The following is a 27,714-nucleotide window of genomic DNA, read 5'->3' as shown; positions in this document are numbered from 1 at the left end:
CGACATTGGACAGTGGATGAATGGAAACATGTCCCTTTGTCGAATTAATCATGTTTCTTGTTATGATCTTGTCCATATACGCTATCATCAAAATGGTTGCTCGATACATGCACAGTGCTACATCGGTTAAAGATGTATTACGCTAGTGATGGCATTCAGCAGGGTACAAAGGAACCTGTGGTTGTAATCAAAGCCACCATGATATTTGTGGAGCATATGAGCATTACCGCTAGCCACGTGCATCCATTCACGCTTGGTCTCTTCCCCAAGAGTAATGGAACTTTTAGCAGGTTAACTGTCCTTGTCACTGGGCCAGAAACGTGCTACAGTGGTTTCATGAGCATGACAGAGAATTTACGCTGATGTCTTGCCACCAAATTCGCCTGATATGAACTCGATGGAACGTATCTGTGAAGCTGTGGTGCCAATCCGGTGCCCACAAACCACCAGTCGGTAATTTCTGGGAACTGGGTGACCTGTGTCTAGTCATCTGGTGCCATCCACCTCCAACAAATTACCAGGACTCGTCGACCCATGCCATGCTGTATCGCTGCTGTACTGAATATCAAAGGTGGGTGAAAAACTATTAAAAAAGGTTGTCAAAAAGCTTCGACTCATCACTGTTTATCTTATTAAATGACGGTAGCAGGAGAATTAGACGTTCGCTATCATCTTACAGACGTTATGCAGAATGCAACTGCTCATCAAAAATATCAACTTCCAGCTTATTACTATTTTCTGCATTATAGACTTCGTTAACACATTAGTAACTTGTAAGAGTAAAATCGATGTCTTGCGTGAGGAAAGTGTTCGGCCAGTTCTTTGGTGAGCAGCGTCTCGGCCAATGAGAGCTCAGCGTGCCCTCGTGCCAGTGACGCATGAACAATGCCCAAACGGGACAAAGGGACCGAACAGTGCAAAGGGAGTTCTTGATGAGAGGAGACATGCTTGCGGGTGTTACTATATGCGCGATTCTTTGTATGCAGCTGTGAGCTGGGGCGTTTTTGGTGGAGAAGACAAGTTTTTCAAACTTGCGCAGATTGCTTGCTGCACAATCTTGTTACGAGCTACTAGTCACCGTGAGCTGAACGCTAACACTGTAAGGTCGGCAACGAGCCATTATCAGTGGTATGATTTAACGTCCCTTCTGTTGTAAGATGGTCAGTATTGACTCACGTTTCCGAATCTTAAGCGAGCTAAGTAAAGCACATTCCCATTTATTTAACTATTCTTGATACTTTCGTGGGAGTCTTAAACAATTTTCGGGTAGATTCATTGTTATTTAGAGACACTGAATGCCACGTGGTTTATGTACAAATAACTATATTCTTCTCTGTGCTACGATTTGTGTTTTGAGTTGAAATAATCATTAACTCGAATAACATCTCTCCGAGTTTATTAACGTTTCCTTGACGCTGCTGAACTGATAATTTAAATATATTAATTCTACATAATTTGCTATGCTTTTGTGCACTTTGCAACTGAGCTGCAATAGAGCTTCTGCTACGAATACTTGCTTTCACCAAACGTGTTTATTCACACACTATGTGATCAATAGTATCTGGACACCCCGATAAACATACTTGTTTTATATTACGTGCATTGCTCTGGCAACTACTGCCAGATACTCCGTATCAGCGACCTCAGTAGTCATTACACATCGTGAGAGAGCAGCTTGGGGTGCTCCGCGACCTCACGGACTCCGAACATGGTCAGGTCATTGGGTGTCATTTGTGTCACGTCTGTACGCGAGGTTTCCACACTCCTAAACATCCTTATGTCCATTGCTTCCGATACAACAGTGAAGTGGAAACGTGAACGGACACGTACAGCACAAAAGCGTACAGGCCGACCTCGTCTGTTGACTCACAAGAGACCGCCGGCAGTTGAAGAGGGTCGTAATGTGTAATAGGCAGACATCTATCCAGACCATCGCACAGGAATTCCAGACTGCATTAGGATCCACTGCAAGTACTATGGCAGTTAGGTGCGAGGCTAGAAAACTTGGATTTCATGGTCGAGCGGCTGCATATAAGTCACACATCACGCTTGTAAATGCCAAACGACATCTCGATTGGTGTAAGAAGCGTAAACACTGAACGATTGAACAGTTGGAAAACGTTGTGTGGAGTGAAGAGCCACGGTACGCAATGTGGCGTTCCGATGGCGATTGCATCTTCCAACACGATCGAGCACCTGTTCATAATGCACAATTTCTACCGGAATGGTTACATGACAGTAACTCCCCTGTCATGGACTGGCCTGCACAGAGTCCTGACCTGAATCCTACAGAGCACCTTTGGGATGTTTTGGAACGCCGACTTCGTGCCAGGCCTTCCTTCCAGCACGTGATTGACCGTAGGCCTGCGAGAGTGAAAGCTGTCATCAAAAATAAGGGTGGGCCAACACCATATTGAGTTTCAGCATTATTCTGCATCATATTTTAGAATTTTAAGGCAAATTGAAACAAGAGCTTCGTAGCAGCCTTCCATTTCTCTTGCTCCATTCAGTATTTCTTCTAGTACCACATATTTTCAGGTTTTATGTGGAAAAGTGTTAAGATAACAATCTGAGCTGAATGTGCTCTTTGCACATGCCCTTGTCCATAAGATGAAGCACTTACAAATTTCAAAAGTCGTATCGTGAAATTATGAAATTTTGTCATTAAAGATCATTTATATGTTCATTGATGCCCATAGGCTTACGTGTTTCGCGAAACCAAACCTTCCCCTTGTGAAATCATGCTTAAAATATAGTCAGATAGCGTTTAATAAAATTTCGTGTTACAATTTAATGTTACAAGCGGGAATTTCAAACAGAGGTTTTGCTGTGGACTTCTTACATTGATAATCTGAGAATTTAAGTAGACCGGCAGCTTACGAGATGATCGACGATTTTTGTGACTGGATACTGTATATGCTTCTGAACTACCAACATCTTCGAAAACGAATAGTATGGTCGCTTTTTACACTGTCGTAGGTGTAGACATTACTGTTCTTCCGAATACCCGATTTGAATAACTTCTTGGAGCGACGCGACTGGATGAATAACTCGCAGCGGAAAACAGATAAAAATGAAGATTTATGAACTTACTTCGAGGTCACATTTTCTCAATAGGCATTCCCGTCTTTTCTGCTTTTATACTGCGTGACGCAATAATTACGTGTTACACAGCACTGTCCGACCACTGAGCGTGTACAAGTCAGGCGAAATAACGAAAAACAATTGCCACCGATGACGGAGTGTACTCAAAACCGATTCCCCTGGTGCACACTGGTGGTGCGAGTACATTTCCACGATTACTGTCGGGAAACGGCGAGAAGTCGCTACCATCGATTTTCTCTTCAAGACAAGTCTAATCTAACGTGCCCGAAAGACAAGACCACATGCAAGCTGAAGCCACGACAGATAAGTCTTCCGAAGTAAGAGTGATTTCAGGTGTGCCACTGGGGAGTGTCGTAGGAGCGTTGCTATTCACATTATACATAAATGACCTTGTGGATGACTTCGGTAGTTCACTGAGGCTTTTTGCAGATGATACTGTGGTGTATCGAGAGGTTGTAACAATGGAAAATTGTACTGAAATGCAGGAGGATCTGCAGCGAATTGAGGCACGGTGCAGGTAATGGCAATTGAATCTCAATGTAGACAAGTGTAATGTGCTGCGAATACATAGAAAGAAAGATCCCTTATCATTTAGCTACAATATAGCAGGTCAGCAACTGGAAGCAGTTAATTCCATAAATTACCTGGGAGTACGCATTAAGAGTGATTTAAAATGGAATGATCATATAAAGTTGATCGTCGGTAAAGCAGGTTCCAGACTGAGATTCATTGGAAGAATCCTAAGGAAATGCAATCCGATAAGAAAGGAATTAGGTTACAGTACGCTTGTTCGCGCACTACTTGAATACTGCTCAGCAGTGTGGGATCCGTACCAGATAGGGTTGATAGAAGAGAGAGAGAAGATCCAACGGAGAGCAGCGCGCTTCGTTACAGGATCATTTAGTAATCGCGAAAGCGTTACGGAGATGATAGATAAACTCCAGTGGAAGACTCTGCAGGAGAGACGCTCAGTAGCTCCGTACGGGCTTTTGCTGAAGTTTCGAGAACATACCTTCACCGAGGAGTCAAGCTGTATATTGCTCCCTCCTACGTATATCTCGCGAAGAGACCATGAGGATAAATTCAGAGAGATTAGAGCCCACACAGAGGCATACCGACAATCCTTCTTTCCACGAACAATACGAGACTGGAATAGAAGGGAGAACCTCCGCCACACACCGTCATGTGGCTTGCGGAGTATGGATGTAGATGTAGATGTAGACAAGCTAGAAGTGAAACGATCGTACGGCGTTATTGGTCGGGAGTTGTTGGGGTTGTTAGACCGCCCAGTTAATTGACACCACTTCGGCGACCTGCGCGTCGATCATAGGTTGTTTATGCCCTCCAGATATATACATCTAATACAGTGAACTAAGACAACCTTCGGCAACCAACAGACAGACCAGCAGAACAAAACAGGTGCTCCACGTCCCAGACACTCGTAATGAATTGCAGTTCATTCCAATTCCGAGCGACACCAAGGGCGCCAAGACTGAGTCGCAGGCGAGGAACGCAACCTGTTTCTGTGCGCCTTGATGTATAACAGTGCCGCTTTGCCTGCTCATCAGTTAGCTTCCAAAGACGCCACAGTGGGAAAAACAAGAATTCTGCTGTTTCGTTCTGTTTTAAGGTTTTCACAAGGTTATTGTTCTGAAGAAATGTTTCGAATACTTCTACCGACTCTTTCTGCCTCGCATGGATCCAGCAGAGGCCGTGCGCTCAGCAAAACTTTTTCCGCACAATGAAGAAACCCTGTTGCAGCCCAAGTGTTGTGCCAGAAAAAGAAAGAATAGATTGTAACCTCGCATCGAATCGAACGCATTAGGGACGGAGCACTGCATCTGCTAGACTACTATAGACGCGGAAGTCAGTCACAAAGTTGTTTGAAAAAAATTCTGGTACGCGGAGGTTCGAGTCCTTCCCCGAGCATGGGTGTGTGTTTGTCCTTAGAATAATTTAGGTTAAGTTATGTGTAAGCTTAGGGACTGATGACCTTAGCAGTTAAGTCCCATAAGATTTCACATACATTTGAACTTTTTTTTTCCTCTAATACGCACTGTACAAAATCTAAAACCGAGGATTCTAGGAGAAATATCGTGGTCATCTTCGCCGCCCCCTCTCTCTCTCTCTCTCTCTCTCTCTCTCTCTCTCTCTCTCTCTTTTGGTGCCTCTGCACTGTTCCTCCTCTCTGGCTTCTCCCTCTTTCCCCCTCCATACCCCCTCTTTCTCTCTCTGCTCTTTCTCCTCCATCTTCCTTCTCCCCCCTTCCTACTCTCTTTCCTCCTCGCCTTCTCTCCCCTCTCCCAATCCCTGTCCCCTCCTTCCTCCCACCCCCACTCCCGTCACCCTCCCATCTCTCCCTTCCCCTCTCCCCCCTCCCCCCTCTCTCTCTTTCTACCTCCTCTTTTGACAAGAGTGTTGGTTGCTGGTGTCTCTAAAGTGCGTTGTCTTTAACTCCGCTGCTCAGGGTGATTTCCAGGACGAGCATTTAGATTTTGCACTATTTCTTCCACCTGGCTCGTTTCTATTAACAGGATTTCGCCTTCCACTATTATGATTTGGTCGGAAAACTGTCTCTAAATTACAATGAAATAACCACCCTTAGCTGATTACAGGCGTTGACATACGTCAACGGGGACAGATGAAAATGTGTGTCCCAACCGGGACTCGAACCCGGGATCTCCTGCTTCGCGGGAGGCGTGCCAGAGATAAATCCCTGCAATCGCGCTCTCATCTGTGTCCTCGGTGGCTCAGATGGATAGAGCGTCTGCCATGCAAGCAGGAGATCCCGGGTTCGAGTCCCGGTCGGGGAACAGATTTTCAGCTGTCCCTGTTGACGTATGTCAACGCCTGTAATCAGCTAAGGGTGTTCATTTCATTGTAATTTCATTCTAACGAGCTGCATGGTCACGATCTTAGTATGTCTCTAAATTGTTGCATTTCTGCAGATCGCTTTGTTGGCACATATGAGTTACCGGATACAGTTATTTAACCACTTGGGCCATTATTTTCATCCCTGGTGATTTAAGTTTTGTGGACATTACGCAGCTCTCGAGAAATGTTTCTGTGTCCTAATGCTGGAAACGTCATGAGAGGGTACAGAAGGTATAGAGGCTATAGAGACGGTAGCTGTTTTACGAATTCAAACTCAGGATTGGATCTTTCCAGTGTCTCACAAAGCCAAACCTGATATTTAGGCACTAACAGATCATGCAGTTCGACCATGAATCCGCCAAATTCGACTCTCCGATACTGTAGTTTTAACAAGGTTCAATCTTTACAAAGCTACAATGTACAGAGATGTCATATAAGTTCAGAAACATAAAAATAACAGGAAACAAGTAATACTACCATTCGACAGTCTGTGGGATCTAGTGCAAAATTAAGCAAACACGGCCACCTGTTGAGCTGTACAGTGGCGGTGGTCGGGTCACTGCCCGACCGCTACGGGGCTTGCATACGAGCAGCTCGGCTTACGGATCTAGGAGGCCACGACGAACTGTCTTTATATCTTAAAACACCTTTGGCAGAAGTTTCAGTTCCTTTTTCCCTTTTCTCGACAATCCGCTGTGCTCCACATACGAGAAAGGTTGGATATCTGTGATTTTAAGGACTTTGACCCGCAGTTCTGACAGAAGCCATAACAGCCTCTCTCTCGGAAATGCGACGTACAGGCCGTTAAAGAAATTAGTGTCTTTGGAACACCCAGCGTAGGTGCTTATCATTTACTGGCAAAAATAAATAATGAAAGGCTTATCTGGTCCGAAAAGCAAAAATGCAGAGCCTCGTGAAGATTGCGATTGCACCGGTTACTGACTTGACATAAAACACGTTGCAGCCGAAAGCTAGATGTTACATAAACTACTGCACTCTTACTGGTTTTGCAAGTAACTTTCCAGAGAAACCTGTCCTGTTGATAGGCCTGTTTACCCATGCAGTGAAACGTTTTAGTGCTGTACTCTGAAAGATGGTACTGAAATAAAAAGAAACAACGTAAAACCTCTTTACCAGAGTCAACGATTAGCTACAAAACAGAATTCGTGTAGCACAGGCAAGGGCGATTAAAGGGCGATAACGGTACGGATAAATTTTGCAGAAATTCTATGCTAAAACAGCAAGCATAAATACAAAGTATGCGACTAGTATTACTACTTTATCCTAGAATCGTGATACAAACAAGTTCAACTTACTGGTATCACTTAAAGTCCACCGTCGCGGTTTTTGTCTGTATTGTGTTTCAGGAGCTACTGTACTATGGGGAGTTTGAAACGGTTTTCAGTAACAAACAGGCTGATTCACAACTAGGATTTATGCATGGAATCTACGACCCATATGCCAGACAAGTCGTCCGGCCATAGATTTTAGAACTAAGTGAAATGAACATCTTATTTTTTAAGGGAGGAGGTGCAAAATACAGAAGACTTGCACTAAAGTCATTTTCTTCGTATGCATGACTCCCAAAAATAATCTCGATAAACGGAAAGAGAATAGCTGTTGGGATGGCTAACGAAAGGTGGAGTGTAATGATGCCAACTAGAATATGAGCTTAAAAAACCCCACACTGAAGAATTCGCAAGAAAGATAGAAGCTAAGGAGTTCACAAGTGTGCTCACTGGTGAAATACACGGCCCAGTCACATTAACGCAGGGCCGGCCAAACGCTGCACAGTGTGCAGACGTGCGCAAGTGCTGCACATGTGCGCACGTGTGCGACAGCAAGCGACAGCGACATCTGTTATTAGACAAGTGTCCTAAATGAATGGCGGCTGCTCCACTCCCCTGTTTATGTGGTACAAGCAAGAGCGCAACATACCCAGTCTCGTTCACCTCTGGTGACCGTAACCTTAACAGAGAAATGGTAGGTACTGTGAAAAAGCAAAGGGCGGCAGATCTGTGTCCTCAGTCGTTTAAAAATGACTGGGAACTGCCAATTTTTTTTTGTAACCGTTGGTGAAAACTCACAGTGTTTGCTGTGCCGCCGAATAAGTTTTCAATTGAAAGACACTACAATACATATCACAAATACGAGTGTAGTGTACTCAACAGTGAATGACGGCAAGCAAAATTAAATGTCCTTAAGAAAATGGATGAGACACATCAACTCGATTTTACTGTACATCAAAGTAACTGATACTTCTTGAACCCTTAGTTTCTTGTGTTACATTTATGTCTATTTTACTGTACGCTGTACAATGTACTATTTTCAGTTTTCCAGAATGACAACCACACTAAATCTTCACTGCGAGCAAGCTTTAAAATCGCATTAAGAATTGCACAATCTGGGGAAACCCTTTTCCGAAGGGGAGTTTGTGAAAGGGTGTCTGATTTAGTTTTTTTTTATTTTTCTTTTAAATGTGTGAAGGACTACGCTCAGCTGAAGTCAATAAAATGTAACATTCATCTAATTGTCGGTTATTATGCAGATTTCTGACGGAACTGATGAAAGATATGGCAATAATGTTATTGAAATAAAAGGTGATCATCGAGAGGTCTGCGGTTGTCATTCTGTTCAGAGGTCAGTGAGACAGAAATTGTGTGGGTGCAACTGAGGGCACCGAGAATTAGTTATAGGAAACCTTGCATTAGTTTAATGTTATTTGAAATCTTGAATAAGGTTCGCTGGAAGTCGCTATGTGCTCTCTTTCTTAAATACTAGATCAAAAACATTACGCGTGTTTACGTGGTATCAGTCAAGCTGCCTTAATATAAACCCACGTTTGTTAACTGTATTACTTGTCTTACTGGGTTAAACTGTCAACATAAAAGTAGACGTCTCAATGAGTAGACTGTGACAGTATTTTAAATGTTTAATACGCGAAATACCTTCCCATGGTTGGCTTGCAAGCTGTGGGAAGAGCACTAGAATGCGCCGGTACAGAATATCCCAGCAAGTGGATAAAGCCACATCTGTGGGTAGAAACATGCACTACATGAACGCTGACGGCTGCGGCGAGCACGCTGTGACCCGGAAGTTGCACATGTACTCGGGCACCGCACCCGTGCACAATTTCTGGCCGGCCCTGCATTAACGTAACCACCGCCCGTGTATGACGAAAACGAGCAATAACCACTCAGACGGCATTCCACAGCACTGGAAAGCATATAAGGTCTGTCGCGCGCGGGGTATACGGGATACAATGCAGTCGTTTTCGTAAGTCGAAACGGAGCGATTTACCTGACGTGCAAAAGGGCGTGGTCACCGGCTTTCGGACCAAGGGTGAACGCATTTACGAAGCAGCGAAGTTGGTAAATTGTTTGTACACCCCAGGCCACTACAGTCTCCGGATTTAAACCCAATCGAGATTCAATGAGAGCACCTCGATCAGGCTGTCCGCGTCACAAATCCTCAGTCGAGGATCCTCGATCAGAACTACGTTGACTCTCTTCCTGCAGACAGGGCGTTGCAAGGTCTCGGATTCTGTTTCTCTGTATGACCGGTGATTTTTCAGTGGTGGCAAGATTGGAACGGAGTCTACTCAGAATCGTAAGGTCTCACTCGCTTCATGCTACGTTTCTAAAATCTCGTTACACTGTCGTCCGTACTCCCGGCGTGATCTGACAGATAATCTGAGGTCGAACCCTGACAAGCAAGCGACTGAACGCCAGATTGAAAAAGGCCACTGCTTTTTATGGCACCCGACGTCCCACACATTCTCTACCATGTAACCACAATACTGGTAGCTAATGGCAACAGAAGGCTGTAATAGAGGTATCCACTGGTGAGCACAGCGTGAGGCTACAGAGCGGAGCTGAAATGTTTAGTCGACGACTAACTCACAGGAGTGGTACAGTGCTAGTGATGTTCATACAAAGGAGAGCAACGGTAGCGAAAAAAGAAGTAAAACATTGCATTATATCTACAGGGTGTTACAAAAAGATACGGCCAAACTTTCAGGAAACATTCCTCACACACAAATAAAGAAAAGATCTTATGTGGACATGTGTCCGGAAACGCTTAATTTCCATGTTAGAGCTCATTTTAGTTTCGTCAGTATGTACTGTACTTCCTCGATTCACAGCCAGTTGGCACAATTGAAGCAAGGTAATGTTGACTTCGGGGCTTGTGTTGACATGCGACTCATTGCTCTACAGTACTAGCATCAAGCACATCAGTATGTAGCATCAACAGGTTAGTCTTCAGCACGAACGTGGTTTTGCAGTCAGTACAATGTTTACAAATGCGGAGTTGAGAGATTCCCATTTGATGTATGGATTAGCACTGGGCAATAGCCGTGGCGCGGTACGTTTGTATCGAGACAGATTTCCAGAACGAAGGTGTCCCGACAGGAAGACGTTCGAAGCAATTGATTGGCGTCTTAGGGAGCACGGATTATTCCAGCCTATGACTCGCTGCTGGGAAAGACCTAGAACGACGAGGACACCTGCAATGGACGAGGCAATTCTTCGTGCAGTAGACGATAACCCTTTTGTCAGCGTCAGAGAAGTTGCTGCTGTACAAGGTAACGTTAACCACGTCACTGCACGGAGAGTGCTACGGGAGAACCAGTTGTTTCCGTACCATGTACAGCGTGTGCAGGCACTATCAGCAGCTGACTGGCCTCCACGGGCACACTTCTGCGAATGGTTCATCCAACAATGTGTCAATCCTCATTTCAGTGCAAATGTTCTCTTTACGGATGAGGCTTCATTCCAACGTGATCAAATTGTAACTTTTCACAATCAACATGTGCGGACTGACGAGAATCCGGACGCAATTGTGCAATCACGTTATCAACACAGATTTTCTGTGAACGTTTGGGCAGGCATTGTTGGTGATATCTCGATTGGGCCCCATGTTCTTCAAAAAAAGGGTTCAAATGGCTCTGAGCACTAAGCGACTTAACTTCTGAGGTCATCAGTCGCCTAGAACTAGGACTAATTAAACCTAACTCACCTAAGGACATCACACACATCCATGCGCGAGGCAGGATTCGAACCTGCGACCGTAGCGGTCGCTCAGCTCCAGACTGTAGCGCCTAGAACCGCACGGCCACTCCGGCCGGCCCCCATGTTCCTCCACCTACGCTCCATGGAGCAAGTTATCATGATTTCATACGGAAAACTCTACCTGTGCTGCTACAACATGTGCCTTTACAAGTACGACACAACATCTGGTTCATGCACGATGGAGCTCCTGCACATTTCAGTCGATGTGTTCGTACGCTTCTCAACAACAGATTCGGTGACCGGTGGATTGGTAGAGGCGGACCAATTCCATGGCCTCCACGCTCTCCTGACCTCAACCCTCTTGACTTTCATTTACGGGGGCATTTGAAAGCTCCTGTCTACGCAGTCCCGGTACCAAATGTAGAGGCTCTTCGTGCTCGTATTGTGGACGGCTGTGATACAATACGCCATTCTCCAGGGCTGTATCAGCGCATCAGGGATTCCATGCGACGGAGGGTGGATGCAAGTATTCTCGCTAACGGAGGAGATTTTGAACATTTCCTGTAACAAAGTGTTTGAAGTCACGCTGGTACGTTCTGTTGCTGTGTGTTTCCATTCCATGATTAATGTGATTTGAAGAGAAGTAATAAAATGAGCTCTGACATGGAAAGTAAGCGTTTGCGGACACATGTCCACATAACATATTTTCTTTATTTGTGTGTGAGGAATGTTTCCTGAAAGTTTGTCCTTACCTGTTTGTAACACCCTGTATTAGGTATGTCGCGTGGACGCGGGAAATACTGCAGTCGTTGTCGTAAATGGAAACGGAGCGATTTACCTGACGTCCAAAAGATCGTGATCCCTGGCTTTCGGGCCAAGGGTGGACGCATTTACGAAACGGCGAAGTTGGTAAATTGTTCGTACACCCCAGACCACCACAGTCTCCGGATTTATACCAAATCGAGATTAAATGAGAGCACCTCAATCGAGTCACGAATCCTCAGTCGAGAATATTGGCGCAGAACCTCGTTGACTATCTTCCTGCATATATCACAACGGTCCGCGTTGCGAAACGTGGTAATTCAGACTTTTGATACAGGGTTACATCCATGAGGCTGGTCACTTTACAAGACACACTTCGGAACAATCGGGTTCGTGTTTCTTATAAATTCCGCAAATCACTTTAGGCGACTGAAGGATGGCGAAAAAAAAATCTGTTGCTGATATCTTCCTGTGATAGATGTACTGCCTTTCTGATGGCGTCAGCAACAAACATAATCCAAAAACAAATGAAAACACCGAAGTGAGTCATGCAAGGAGCGGCGCGGCCTACAGCTGACACTGGGGTGCCGCGTTCGTTGCCCGGCGAGCAACTGCGGCGTCTCTCCTTGACTTGCAGCCTCGCTCCGGAGGAAAGAACTAGAAAGGAGCCCACGCAACCTGACGAAGCGGCTCGGCAAGCCTCGTGACCGACCTGCAGCGCCGACGTCACGCAACCCGCCCAAGGGACGCCTCGCTGCAACTTTTGCTGCATCAGGCCGCAATTAGCGGTTTCGTTATTATGCGGCCCAAAGTAAAGAACCCGTGACAAAACAGAACTCCCCTGACAGTCTCAACAGCGAAGAGATCATCTGAAAACGAGTCAGAATACCAGAAAATATTGCTCAAATTTAACATGGAGAGATGTCCAAGAAACAGCGCGACTGCTACGGTCGCAGGTTCGAATCCTGCCTCGGGCATGGATGTGTGTGATGTCCTTAGGTTAGTTAGGTTTAAGTAGTTCTAAGTTCTGATGACCTCAGATGTTTAATCCCATAGTGCTCAGAGCCATTTTTTTGTCCAAGAAAACGCCGGTTTGCTATGAAAGTGGCAATTAAAAGATTGGCATATATGAAAGATGCACATGTCCGACAAAGCGTCGACGAGTCATAAAAATACGACATCATGAGAAAGAACACGCATGTTAACTTGCCCTTGAGTCAAATTTTATGGTATTTTCATTCTCTCTCTCTCTCTCTCTCTCTCTCTCTCTCTCTCTCTCTCTCCCTCTCCAGAGTAACAGCCCCTTCACCTCCACCAGTGGCTATTAAAATTGCTACACCACGAAGATGACGTGCTACAGACGCGGAATTTAACCGACAAGAAGGAGATGCTGTGATATGCAAATGATTAGCTTTTCAGAGCATTCACACAACGCTGCCGCCGGTGACGACACCTACTACGTGCTGACATGAGGAAAGCTTCCAACCGATTTCTCATACACAAACAGCAGTTGACCGGCGTTGCTTGGTGAAACGTTGTTGTGATGCCTCGTGTAAGGAGAAGAAATGCGTACCATCACGTTTCCGACTTTGCTAAAGGTCGGATTGTAGCCTATCGCGATCGCGGTTTATCGTATCGCGACACTGCTGCTCGCGTGGGTCAAGATCCAATGACTGTTAGCAGAATATAGAATCTGTGGGTTCAAGAGGGTAATACGGAACGCCGTGCTGGATCCCAACGGCCTCGTATCACTAGGAGTCGAGATGACAGGCATCTTATCCGCATGGCTGTAACGGATCGTGGACCACGTCTCGATCCCTGACTCAACTGATGGGGACGTTTGCAAGACAACAACAATCTGGACGAACAGTTCGACGACGTTTGCAGCAGCATGGACTATCAGCTCGGAGACCGTGGCAGCGGTTACCCTTGACGCTGCATCACAGACAGGAGTGACTGCGATGGTGTACTCAACGATGAACCTGGGTGCACGAGTGGCAAAACGTCACTTTTTCAGATGAATCCAGGTCCTGTTTACAGCATCATGATGGTCGCATCCGTGTTTGGCGACATCGCGGTGAACGCGCATTGGAAGCGTGTATTCGCCATCGCCATACTGGCGTATCACCCGGCGTGATGGTATGGGGTGCCATTAGTTACACGTCTCGGTCACCTCTTGTTCGCATTGACGGCCCTTTGAACAGTGGACGTTAACCTTCATTCGATCCCTGCGAAACCCTACATTTCAGCAGGATAATGCACGTCCGCATGATGCAGGTCCTGTACTGGCCTTTCTGGATACAGAAAATGTTCGACTGCTGCCCTGGCCAGCACATTCTCCAGCTCTCTTACTAATTGAAAACGTCGGGTCACTGGTCGAGCAACTGGCTCGTCACAATACGCCAGTCACTACTCTTGATCAACTGTGGTATCGTGTTGAAGCTGCTTAGGCAGCTCTACCTGTACACGTCATCCAAGCTCTGTTTGACTCAATGCGCAGGCGTATCAAGACAGTTATTACGGCCAGAGATGGTTGTTCTGGGTACTGATTTCTCAGGGTCTATGTACCCTAATTGCGTGAAAATATAATCACATGTCAGTTCTAGTATATTTGTCCAATGAATACCGGTTTATCATGTGCATTTGCTCTTGGTGCAGCAATTTTGATGGCCAGTAGCGTATATTCTCTGCTATTTTGGCTTGTTCTAGGATATTTATCAAACGATCTCTTCGCTCTTTGTGCAGGGTATCGCAGGATAATGGTTAATTAATAGACAGCGATATGAAATGAACGATTATTCAAAGCAAAATGGTCTAGGGCGTTTGTAATGGGCTCTGAAATGCGCGTTTTAAGAGTTTACAGCACTTCTTCGTCATAGGAAGCACCTTAAGGAAATGTAACTCATCGACGAAGGAAGTGACTGAAAAGGCGCTTGTTTGAGCTATTCTTGAGTGCTGTTCATCAGTCTGCGATCCTTACCAGGCAGGGTTGTTAGTAGAGGTAGAGAAGATCCAACGAAGAGGGGCGCGTTTCGCCACGCGTCCATTTAGTCGGCGTTAGAGAGTTATTGAGATGTTCAACAAACTCCAGTGGCAGGCGATACAAAAGAGACACGAAATTACCAACATTCGAGAAATTAGAACTAACACAGGCGCATACCGACAATCATTCTGCTCAAGTGCCATTCGCGATTAGAACAGGGAGGGAGGGAGGGATCAGTTAGTGATGTAGATGTAGATTCTACACTGTGAAACGAATCTCTTCTACTATAAGCTCTTTCCATATGGGCCAAACAAGCAAAGATTGTCCATTAAATGCGTACGTCAAGAGATACGAGGACTTGTTCCGTAGAAGAGATGTGTTTCACAGTAGAAACATAAACAAGCGCTCGAAACGCTAAAGATATACACTTTGGAGTCTATATTTGCTGCACTGTTTTCTTGTTTTGTCTTGTCAAAAGATTTTTTTCATAGTATTGAAGATGTGTTCGTAGATCTTAAGATATACATTTTAGTGCCCATCTTTAGTAGAATTTTTACCCCTGTTCTTGTCCATACTACCTCCTTTGAAAGTTTTTTTTTGTAGAGCTGTGGTTCACACTGTATAATGTGCGTGTATGAATCTGATAAACTTCACGGTGGCTGTAAGTCGACATCACCTCTAAAAGGTTTATTTTTAGAGCATTACACCGGATCAGTACAGGTCCAATGCCCATCTCAAGCAGCGTATCGTTACGTCTCATTAATAATCTTAAACAGGTTACTAAAATCACTTGTGCAGTAGTACATGCTCATGTCGTTAAAAAAAAAAAAACATAGGCACATCATACGCGGTGCTCCTCACCTATTGATAACCACACCAGGCAAATCTACAGCAATTCCTGTACGTGCTGTGGTTTTACCTTGTTTTAAAAGACAACAATGTGGAGTGCACCATATGTTTTAGCGCATTTTCATACTGTTTTAAGACAATATCCAAGTTATATTTGTGTAGATTTTTCAAAGAGGTTCACGTGTAAACGACAAAGTAGTTAAAATTGGACAATCGTCATGTATAAATAATTCCGATTGAATAAAGCAGTTCTGAAGGGGAGTAATGCTTTCACTTCATCCATATGAACATGTACATGGACTGCATCAGCTTCCATTTGCTCACTGGCCGAGTGCCCTAGCTTGTGTAGTAATACAGAATAGGAAAACAGCGACGCTGACGTGTGATTGGGGTGCTAAAACGAGATCGACAAAGCGTATAAATTTTGGGTGCCTAACTTTGAATTGCAGCACAGCAAGAAATAACTTTTAGGCTGTTTCACCGAAAGGAGAGGAGACCCTGTTGTTTTAAAAGAGTTGCAACTGACTTTCTGGTATAGCGTAGGGCGCAGCGCTGCCAACTGGCTACACAGGGAAGTGAACCGCACACACGAAACGAAACCGCGCGACCGTGGGTCGGTGGACACCGGCCAGTCTGAGATTGCTTTTTAGGCGGTTTTACTCGCTCGTTTAGGCAAATACTGGACTGGTTCCCGCATCCAATCTCTCAGAGTAAACGATACACAAAGTATAAGAATACGAAAACTCAGAGAACGAAATTTACACCATTCAAAAGCGTAGGGCGCACACCAGACTTCTAGGACACCTTAATGACTGTAGCATCAACGGAGGGGAGTGAGGGGGCGGGGGGGGGGGGGTACCCATTATCACAGTGAAATGAAAAAGTAAAATTTGCTAAATCCTGAAAAATTGGATGTCGTAGTAGACGGGATAAGCAAGGGAAAAGTAGAAGATAAATGAGCTATAAACAGAGAGACACAATATCACAGAATATCAAAAACCTATAGACAGGTAATTATTGTATATAGTTTTAGGCTCTCTTGTGCTAACAGATGGAGCACACAGACAAGTCTGAAATTAGTTTTCATATGTCTTGTGAATATTCCAACAATTTTTTCTACCGAATGCTTGGTTCAAATGGTTCAAATGGCTCTGAGCACTATGGGACATAACAAATGAGGTCATCAGTCCCCTAGACTTAGAACTACTTAAACCTAACTAATCTAAGGACATCACGCGTGTGTAATTAAGATGATGAAGTTGAAAGTGACGTCCATTGACTGGAATAGCACTCACACAGTGCATATCGAAAAGTGTATTAAGCTTGCGTTCGAAAACAAAAACGCACGAATATTTCGTCAGGCAGAACTACACAGCACGTAAGTACACTAACCTGCACGTTTACCAAGGTTAAAAAACTATCTCATGAGCAATTAAATATTGAAAAAGAAGTAAATCTTTCGTAAAAATACCATTACCGATATGACAACAAAAATATTTATTTTCTTTCCCAGTGCAGTAAACGAATAACAAAAACAAAACTAGGTCCAACTAAGAATGATTGTAACTGCCATCTGAAGATAGATTTGTAAAGAAAAATCCGAAACCGGTCATGGTCTGAAGAAAATAAACCTTTTTAAACCACACATGTGGCTGTTAGCTGTTTTTTATAAATTATAAATCTTATAGTACAACAGCCACGTTTCTCAACTTTCGACAAAATAGCGTTAAGCTTACCTAGACAGGTAATGAGAATGTTACATGCGTTCAAAAAATGTAAGATTGATGTAATGAAAACAATTAACAACATAAAATTCAACAAAAGATGTCTGTTAGAAAAAGTGACCCCAAATTATGTTAAAGTTAAGGTCAATAGTCAAACAAACGCTGCTAAGCTTGTAAAAGCAAAATGTGAAACTATTTGGATAAAAACAGAAATCAAATTACAATATAAGAAGAAAGATTAGCTGAATAAATCTATGTACAAGCTACATTTACAATTAGGAAATAGTCTCTCACCTGTACAGTTCACATATGTAAAACACCATATTAATCATGCTCTTAGCAGAGAACAACAGCAAATCTCCTTTAGGCACAAGAAGAAGTTAAAATCCCTCATTCAACTCAAATTAAAGGAACCACATAACACTGGGGAACAGCAGAAGCACATATTCTATAATAGAGTGGTAAACACAACAGATATTTCTTTCAATCCCAATGAACTTAACCTCTTAGATAAAGGCTTCAAGCGTAACATTGCCCCAAGACTAATTAATAAGAACATAAAAGACCTAATAGCAGCTACACAACTGGCATGTGACACTGCCAAACTTAAGTCCAATGACAAAAATGCGTTGGCATATAAAGCCAACAAACTCATCAGTAAACACATGCTTTCAAAAAATAATATAATTAATAGTGAACAAAAAATGCTTAAAGATATCAATGATAAACTTACTGCTAACAAAGCTCTCATGGTAAAGGCTGATAAAGGAAATTCAGTTGTTGTTTTGTATGAATCCGAATACATTGAAAAAACTCTAGAATTTTTTCAGTCCAATAACTTCACAGAACTAGAATCAGACCCCACAGCAAAATTTCAAGCTAAACTTCGTAAATTACTCGACAGTTTTAAATCCCTCTTAAATAAATATGAAATTTGGGACTGCATTACCATGAATCCAACTGCACCGAAACTTCGGTCACAGCCTAAGATCCACGAAGAAAATTCCCCCATACTCCCTGTTGTGAACTCAAGAAACAGCCCAGCATAATACATAAACAGAAAATTGAAGGATCTCCTTACCACTTACTACATGTTCGAACATAGTTATACAATTAAAAACACAGTGGAACTTATAGAACATATCAACGACATCCATATACCACCAACAGCTAGATTTTCCTCACTAGATATTGTAAACCTATACACTAACACCCCAGTAGATGAAACAATTAACATAATAAAAGGTAACCTCCTAAAACACAAAAAGATCAATCTACCAGAAATATATGAGTTAATAGAGATCCTCACACTCGTCTTGTCTAATAATTACTTCACCTTCAATAATAAAGTCTATAAACAAAATGATGGCCTTGCAATGGGTAGCAGTCTTGCTGGATTATTAGCTGATATTTACATTAACCATCTTGAGCGAAAGTCCTTGTCATCCAATAACCAAATGAACAGTAACATAATTTACTACAAGAGATACGTAGATGTCACTCTATTACTTTTTGATGGTAACAGTAGCGAAATTGATGCCTTAGCTGAAGATCTGAGCAAATTACACAACAACATCAAATTCACAGTGGAGCATGAAATAAATAATAGCATCAATTTTCTGGATCTCAAAATATCAAACATAGATAACAAACACCATTTTGGTGTCTTTCGAAAACCAACAACCACAGATGTTACCATCAGTAACACATCCTGCCACCCGAACCAACGTAACATGGCTAATTTCCGGTCAATGCTACATCGTATACATAAAGTCCCCCTCACCCCCACTGAACAGCACAAGGAAGTCAGCATAATCAAATCAATTGCCCAAAATAATGGCTATGATGCTTCAATTACAGACACACTCTCTCAAACAACAAAAGAAAAAATTGCTAGCAATAAGTCTTTGCAACAAGCAACAGCCACAACAACTATGAAAGACAAAAAATCAGTAAAATATGTAGCCCTACCATATATAGGCCCACTTTCATACAAAATTTCCAACTTATTCAAGAAGAAGAATGTCAAAATCAGTTTCTCTACCAATAACCAACTCCAACAAAGAGTCATATGCTCACTCCCACACAATAGCATACCCCATAAAAGATCTGGAATTTATAAAGTCAAGTGTAACAACTGTCCTAAATTCTACATTGGCCAAAGAGGTAGAGCTTTTGAAACAAGATTCAAGGAACACCTTGATGACCTACGTCTGAAAAAACCTAAGCAAATCTGCTTTTGCCACCCATCTTGCAGAAAACAATCATACAGTTGAGAATATAAAAAACAACCTGCAGATATTACACCTCAAAGACAAGGGTTTCACATTGAATCTCCTAGAGGAGATTGAGATTCATACACATAAAAACAGGTTTCCTGATCTCATTCTGAATGAACAGACAGAGTCAGTTAACACCCCCTTCCTAAATAACTTTTAAGAAGTCTTCACTTTTTTAAAAATAACTTAAGCCTAATATTCCATTAAAAACATTCAGTATACAGGCTCCAGAAATTGCATATAAGTCATTGAAAAATTGCAAAATGAAAACACGTGCATTGCTTATCATGTCAAATATTAGAATGTATCTCCCACAATCGTAACAACTAATTAGTTAGCACACAGTAATTCTGTACTACATATAATGTTTGTAATCTTATTTGCATGTAATTTTATTTTATTCCGTTTTAGATTAATTTCATACACTAGCAAAGAGATATTTCACTGTACCCATATTGACTATACAGCATTTGTAAGTTAACATCGTTATGACAGTAAGCTCTTTGCAAATATTGTTCTCGTTTGTAATTGAAGCTGGGCCACGTTTTGTAAATATTATTCATGTGTGCTGCGTGTGTAATTAAGATGATGAAGTTGAAAGTGACGTCCATTGACTGGAATAGCACTCACACAGTGCATATCGAAAAGTGTATTAAGCTTGCGTTCGAAAACAAAAACGCACGAATATTTCGTCAGGCAGAACTACACAGCACGTAAGTACACTAACCTGCACGTTTACCAAGGTTAAAAAACTATCTCATGAGCAATTAGATATTGAAAAAGAAGTAAATCTTTCGTAAAAATACCATTACCGATATGACAACAAAAATATTTATTTTCTTTCCCAGTGGAGTAAACGAATAACAAAAACAAAACTAGGTCCAACTTAGAACGATTGTAACTGCCATCTGAAGATAGATTTGTAAAGAAAAATCCGAAACCGGTCATGATCTGAAGAAAATAAACCTTTTTAAACGATACATGTGGCTGGTAGCTGTTTTTTTATAATTTATAAACCTTAAGTTCCACATTATTACGAAATATCGCATTCGTCATCTATGGAACAAGTATAAATGTAACGTAACATAAAATGAGTGCTTATATACTCGCTGAGGATGCTAACAAAATAGTAGATGATACGCGTTCTTAAAAAATACGCCATAGAAGGGAGCACGACAGAAACTGCGAAGTAGGTGACGACGCGCTACTAGGAGCAACAAGTGGACCTAGGCAAGCGCAGGCGTCCGCGGGTGGGCCACTCGGTAGAGGCGTCGCACGGTTCGGCTGGGTGCCCCGCGCCGCAGGCGGAGGAGCGCGGCAGCGGGTACTTACGTCGGTGGCTCTGTACGCCTGGCGGGGGCGTGCGCGCAGCAGCGGCTGCCTCTCGGTGCGGTGCATGTCGGCCGACGTCGCCAGCCCGCTGCAGACGGCAGACTGGCCGCCCGCTGCCTCCGCCTACCGCCCCGCCGAGCCACTGCTGGCTCCCTCTCCCCGCAGCTCGCAGCCCGGCTCGGCTCACACAATGGTCGCGTAGGCAGGCACATCTCCACACACACAGACTGCGGCGTCCACGATGGAAGCAACTGCTGCGGCACTGATAAGAAAACAGTACAGATGAACGGCCGAGAAGAACGTAACCAATAACACAGTTCGTGATAGAGAAGCCCTCAAAGACTTTTTACAGTGTTTCAGCCGGCTGAACTAATTACAACCGGCCAGAGTGGCCGAGCGGTTCTAGGCGCTTCAGTCTGGGACCGAACGACCGCTACGGTCGCAGGTTCGAATCCTGCCTCGGGCATGGATGTGTGTAATAACTTTGCGAAAACAAAGAAAGTAAACTTTTCACTCGAGGAAAGACTTGAACCAATGACCTTTCGTTCCGCAGCTGCTCACTCTAACCACGGGACCACGGCGCTCTTGAGCTCACATTCTCCTCTTGCGCATGGACTGCTCAGTTTGCATATTTTGTTTATTTTTTTCGTATTTCCACACAACTTCTTCCAGTTTTCTCGCTCGATCTGTGTTCAGTTTTTGAAGGCCTATCCACTGTGACAGCTTATAACTAAATCTGAGGGGGGTGCAATGGGGAGGTTCCCTTGGAGGTTCTAGGGGACTGATGACCTCAGAATTTAAGTTCCATAGTGCTCAGAGCCACTTGAACCAGTGTTTCAGGTAGGGCAGTTCCAGTGTTAGTGACTGCTCTGTCTGAAACTTCCTCGCATATCAAAACTGTGTGCCGAACCGAGACTCGAACCTCCGACCTCTGCCTTCCGCGGCCGAGTGCTCTATAGGAATTCCGGTTATATCGGTTCCCAACCCCAGTTTAACCTGTGCCTTAAAACCGCTCTAAGTAACGGTTCCGGAAATAATCGATTTTAAGTTTTTTGTTCTTATTATTTCCTGTGATAAACGTACTAAGCGAGCAAAGATTGAAACTTGGTTAGATAGAACAGCAATCAGTCGTGGAATTAAGTTGCTTTAATATGACATTTATAGTCACAACGCAGATCAGATCAATGTGATTTACAAAAGTTATATGTCCATCACATCGTTGTGTTTTAATGTTAACATTACATACCAATGCGGAATTGTAGCTCAAGTGAAAGCTTACACAGTTCAACCATTACTGTCGTAAAATTATATGTTGGTTTCACAGTGCACATCGATTTTGCGTATGGCGCCCTCTATGAGCTGGGCCTGAAGTTAACAGTTTTAACGACATTTTTTGTAATGTTTATGTTGTATAGTAACTAAGTAGTAACATGAAATTATAATGAGTAAAACTATGTAACATTACAATTCTTACTTTTTCTCATGTCTGTAATGTGCTAGATGTTTAAAATTACTATAGCACGTAACAGTGACAGTTTACGCCTCATGGGCTAAAATTAATTATAAAACTGATATGGCTACGTAAAGTACGTTATAGGAAGTATTGAATATTTTGTCGTGTTGTGACCTGTCTTAACTTAATTAGTTATTATTGACAAAACATATAACGTGAACTTTATTTACAAAATGCACTTTAAACTGTAAACTTCATACGCAAAACTGATGTGCTCTGTGAAACTAACATATAATTTTACGACAGTAATAGTCGAACTCTGTAAGCATTCGCTTGAGTACAAACTGCTACAATTCCGCATTGGTATGTAATGTTAACATTAAAAGACAACGATGTGATGGACTTATAACTTTTGTAAATCACATTCTAATATATGCTTTTGTATTCGTTTCAGCATTGATAATGACCTGGCACAGGTCGAAATCTGATCTGCTGTTCTATCTAACCCAATATAACCACAGTCGTTGCGTGCACCCAAACCCATGGAGGGCAACCTGATAAAGCTTGAAACATTTTGGCTCCCTCAGTTTCAAGACACGTAGAATCAAAATATTCAATTAAACGGACAAATGAAAGAGAGTCCGTCCACAGTTCGTTGCTTGTCTGGAAAACTGATAATTGGTTGAATGTCAGAAAAAGTCACCGGTATTTTCCAATTGATTCTATGTTTTTTTTTTATTCGGCTTAAGAAACATGATGTAATCGAGGACCGTGCCGCTGTTTCCGCATTACGAATGGTCAGTGCTAAAGGGTGAAAACTGAGATTGGGCAACTCTGGCTCTGAGCACTATGGGACTTAACATCTTAGGTCATCAGTCCCCTAGAACTTAGAACTAGTTAAACCTAACTAAACTAAGGACATCACACACATCCATGCCCGAGGCAGGATTCGAACCTGAGACCGTAGGGGTCGCGCGGTTCCAGACTGAAGCGCCTAGAACCGCTCTTCCACTACGGCCGGGCTAGGCGCTTCAGTCTGGAACCCCGCGACCGCTGCGGTCGCAGGTTCGAATCCTGCCTCGGGCATGGATGTGTGTGTTGTCCTTAGGTTAGGTAGGTTTACATAGTTCTACGTCTATGGGACTGATGACCGCAGATGTTAAGTACCATAGTGCTTAGAGCTATTTGAGCCAATAACTTCCGTGGTACTATGGGGACGCACGAAGGACAAACATTGCGGGCTAAGAGGGGAATGTATTGAACAAATAATTAACGAGGTAGGGAGTAAACGCTGCTCTGTGCAGAAACCATTGGTACAAGATAGGAAATCGTGATAGTCAGAAGACTTTTGACTCATTAAACCAGTCAGAAGATTGATGACTAAAAAGTCAAACAGTATGACATACACCACTCGTAGTCACAGAGATCGAGACTTCCCACTGGCTAGCACAATACATTCCCATTCGGGAGCTCTGATTGAAATCCCAGTTCGGCTCTTCTGATTTTACTCTCCCAAAAGCTGTTAACTTCACCATCCGCCTTTATAGCTGCGTATACAGAGCGTCCGAATGCATCCCAAGGTCTCGGATTCCGTTTCTGTCTATGACCGGTGATTTTTCAGTGGTGGCAAGATTGGAACGGAGTCCATTCAGAATCGTAAGGTCTCACTCGGTTCATGCTACGATTCTAAAATCTCGTTACACTGTCGTCCGTACTCACGGCCTGATCTGACGCTAGTCTGATGCTAATCTGAGGTGGAGCTCTGACAAGTAACCGACTGAACGCCCGATCGAAAAAGGCCAATGATTTTTTATGGCACTCGACGTCCCACACATTGTCTACTATGTAACCACTACACTGGTTGCTAATGGCAACAGAAAGCTGTAATAGAGGTATCCACTGGTGAGCACAGCGTGAGGCTACAAAGCGGAGCTGAAATGTTTAGTCGACGACTAACAGGAGTGATTCAGTACTAGTGATGTTCATACAAAGGAGAGCAACGGTAGCGATAAACGAAGTAAAACATTGCATTATATCTACAGGGTGTTACAAAAAGATACGGCCAAACTTTCAGGAAACATTCCTCACACACAAATAGAGAAAAGATGTTATGTGGACATGGGTCCGGAAACGCTTAATTTTCCATGTTAGAGCTCATTTTAGTTTCGTCAGTATGTACTGTACTTCCTCGATTCACAGCCAGTTGGCCTAATTGAAGCAAGGTAATGTTGACTTCGGTGCTTGTGTTGACATGCGACTCATTGCTCTACAGTACTAGCATCAAGCACATCAGTACGTAGCATCAACAGGTTAGTGTTCATCACGAATGTGGTTTTGCAGTCAGTGCAATGATTACAAATGCGGAGTTGGCACATGCCCATTTGATGCGTGGATTAGCACTGGGCAATAGCCGTGGCGCGGTATGTTTGTATCGAGACAGTCACCTGCAGTGGACGAGGAAATTCTTCGTGCAGTTGACGATAACCCTAATGTCAGCGTCAGAGAACTTGCTGCTGTACAGGTAACGTTGACCACGTCACTGTACGGAGAGTGCTACGAGAGAACCAGTTGTTTCCGTACCATGTACAGCGTGTGCAGGCACTATCAGCAGCTGACTGGCCTCCACGGGTACACTTCTGCGAATGGTTCATCCAACAATGTGTCAACCCTCATTTCAGTGCAAATGTTCTCTTTACGGATGAGGCTTCATTCCAACGTGATGAAATTGTAAATTTTCACAATCAACATGTGTGGGCTGACTAGAATCCGCACGCAATTGTGCAATCACGTCATCAACACAGATTTTCTGTGAACGTTTGGGCAGGCATTGTTGGTGATGTCTCGATTGGGACCCAAGTTCTTCCACCTACACTCAATGGAGCACGTTATCATGATTTCATACGGGATACTCTACCTGTGCTGCTAGAACATGCGCCTTTACAAGTACGACACAATATGTGGTTCATGCACGATGGAGCTCCTGCACATTTCAGTCGAAGTGTTCGTACGCTTCTCAACAACAGATTCGGTGACCGATGGATTGGTAGAGGCGGACCAATTCCAATCCCCCCAACGCTCTCCTGACCTCAACCCTCTTGACTTTCAATTATGGGGGCATTTGAAAGCTCTTGTCTACGCAACCCCGGTACCAAATGTAGAGACTCTTCGTGCTCGTATTGTGGACGGCTGCGATACAAAATGCCATTCTCCAAGGCTACATCAGCGCATCAGGGATTCCATGCGACAGAGGGTGGATGCACGTATCCTCGCTAACGGAGGACATTTTGAACATTTCCTGTAACAAAGTGTTTGAAGTCACGCTGGTACGTTCTGTTGCTGTGTGTTTTCATTCCATGATAAATGTGATTTGAAGAGAAGTAATATAATGATCTCTAACATGGAAAGTAAGTGTTTTGAGACACATGTCCACATAACATATTTTCTTTATTTGTGTGTGAGGAATGTTTCCTGAAAGTTTGTCAGTACCTTTTTGTAACACCCTGTATAACAACAGCTGCCGACGTTAACATTTCGTTAGAAAGGAACCCAAAGAATTCCGTAGAGTGAAAAAGAGGTGGTAGGTGAAATGCAGTACTAAGGCATCGATTGCACACCGACCAGCGAAGCGCCACGAAACGGTATCAAGGAGGCGCTGACGCGCGCCCCCATGCAAAGAGCGGGCAGCGCCTCCCTTCCACGAAGACAGGGTCCAGCGCCCGCTGTCAAGGACAGTCACCCATCTCTGGTCGGGGCCAAGTCGCTCACAACTTCGAGAGCATCAGCGCTAATAGGAAGACGATACTTTGTTTATTTCTTTCAAATAGTCTTTGTACGTTACTGACAATATACACTTCTGGAAATGGAAAAAAGAACACACTGACACCGGTGTGACAGACCCACCATACTTGCTCCAGACACTGCGAGAGGGCTGTACAAGCAACGATCACACGCACGGCACAGCGGACACACCAGGAACCGCGGTGTTGGCCGTCGAATGGCGCTAGCTGCGCAGCATTTGTGCACCGCCGCCGTCAGTGTCAGCCAGTTTGCCGTGGCATACGGAGCTCCATCGCAGTCTTTAACACTGGTAGCGTGCCGCGACAGCGTGGACGTGAACCGTATGTGCAGTTGACGGACTTTGAGCGACGGCGTATAGTGGGCATGCGGGAGGCCGGGTGGACGTACCGCCGAATTGCTCAACACGTGGGGCGTGAGGTCTCCACAGTACATCGGTGTTGTCGCCAGTGGTCGGCGGAAGGTGCACGTGCCCGTCGACCTGTTACCGGACCGCAGTGACGCACGGATGCACACCAAGACCGTAGGATCCTACGCAGTGCCATAGGGGACCGCACCGCCACTTCCCAGCAAATTAGGGACACTGTTGCTCTTGGGGTATCGGCGAGGACCATTCGCAACCGTCTCCATGAAGCTGGGCTACGGTCCCGCACACCGTTATGCCGTCTTCCGCTCACGCCCCAACATCGTGCAGCCGGCCTCCAGTGGTGTCGCGACAGGCGTGAATGGAGAGACGAATGGAGACGTGTCGTCTTCAGCGATGAGAGTCGCTTCTGCCTTGGTGCCAATGATGGTCGTATGCGTGTTTGGCGCCGTGCAGGTGAGCGCCACAATCAGGACTGCATACGACCGAGGCACACAGGGCCAACACCCGGCATCATGGTGTGGGGAGCGATCTCCTACACTGGCCGTACACCTCAGGTGATCGTCGAGGGGACACTGAATAGTGCACGGTACATCCAAACCGTCATCGAACCCATCGTTCTACCATTCCTAGACCGGCAAGGGAACTTGCTGTTCCAACAGGAAAATGCACGTCCGCATGTATCCCGTGCCACCCAACGTGCTCTAGAAGGTGTAAGTCAACTACCCTCGCCAGCAAGATCTCCGGATCTGTCCCCCATTGAGCATGTTTGGGACTGGATGAAGCGTCGTCTCACGCGGTCTGCACGTCCAGCACGAACGCTGGTCCAACTGAGGCGCCAGGTGGAAATGGCATGGCAAGCCGTTCCACAGGACTACATCCAGCATCTCTACGATCGTCTCCATGGGAGAATAGCAGCCTGCATTGCCGCGAAAGGTGGATATACACTGTACTAGTGCCGACATTGTGCATGCTCTGTTGCCTGTGTCTATGTGCCTGTGGTTCTGTCAGTGTGATCATGTGATGTATCTGACCCCAGGAATGTGTCAATAAAGTTTACCCTTCCTGGGACAATGAATTCACGGCGTTCTTATTTCAATTTCCAGGAGTGTAGTTAGCCTTCTGCCGCCGAGCAGTCTGTCATCTGTGCGCAAGTAACAGCATTACTGCATTTACTAGGCA

At 44.3% G+C, this 27,714-nt stretch overlaps 1 protein-coding gene and 1 non-coding gene across 3 annotated transcripts in view; one reads left to right on the top strand and one right to left on the bottom strand.

Annotated features, from left to right (window-relative positions):
* Nucleotides 1-27,714, bottom strand: part of LOC126282005 (protein white-like) — a 254,448-nt gene that overhangs the window by 198,434 nt on the left and 28,300 nt on the right. The window contains exon 2 of one of the 2 annotated variants that reach the window (XM_049981397.1): nt 20,921-21,182. In XM_049981397.1, coding sequence (XP_049837354.1) covers nt 20,921-20,986 — 66 coding nt within the window. In that variant the 5' untranslated portion in view covers nt 20,987-21,182. Of the gene's footprint in view, nt 1-20,920; nt 21,190-27,714 lie in introns of those variants that run through there. The other variant, XM_049981396.1, reaches the window with a different exon arrangement.
* On the top strand, nt 5,845-5,918 carry Trnaa-ugc (transfer RNA alanine (anticodon UGC)). Its single transcript has one exon. It is a non-coding gene; the product is annotated as a tRNA-Ala (tRNA).

The sequence above is a fragment of the Schistocerca gregaria genome, chromosome 7 (assembly GCF_023897955.1).
Source record: "Schistocerca gregaria isolate iqSchGreg1 chromosome 7, iqSchGreg1.2, whole genome shotgun sequence".
In the NCBI taxonomy this organism is placed as follows: Eukaryota; Metazoa; Arthropoda; class Insecta; order Orthoptera; family Acrididae; genus Schistocerca; species Schistocerca gregaria.
This window is presented reverse-complemented; position numbering and strand designations above follow the sequence as displayed.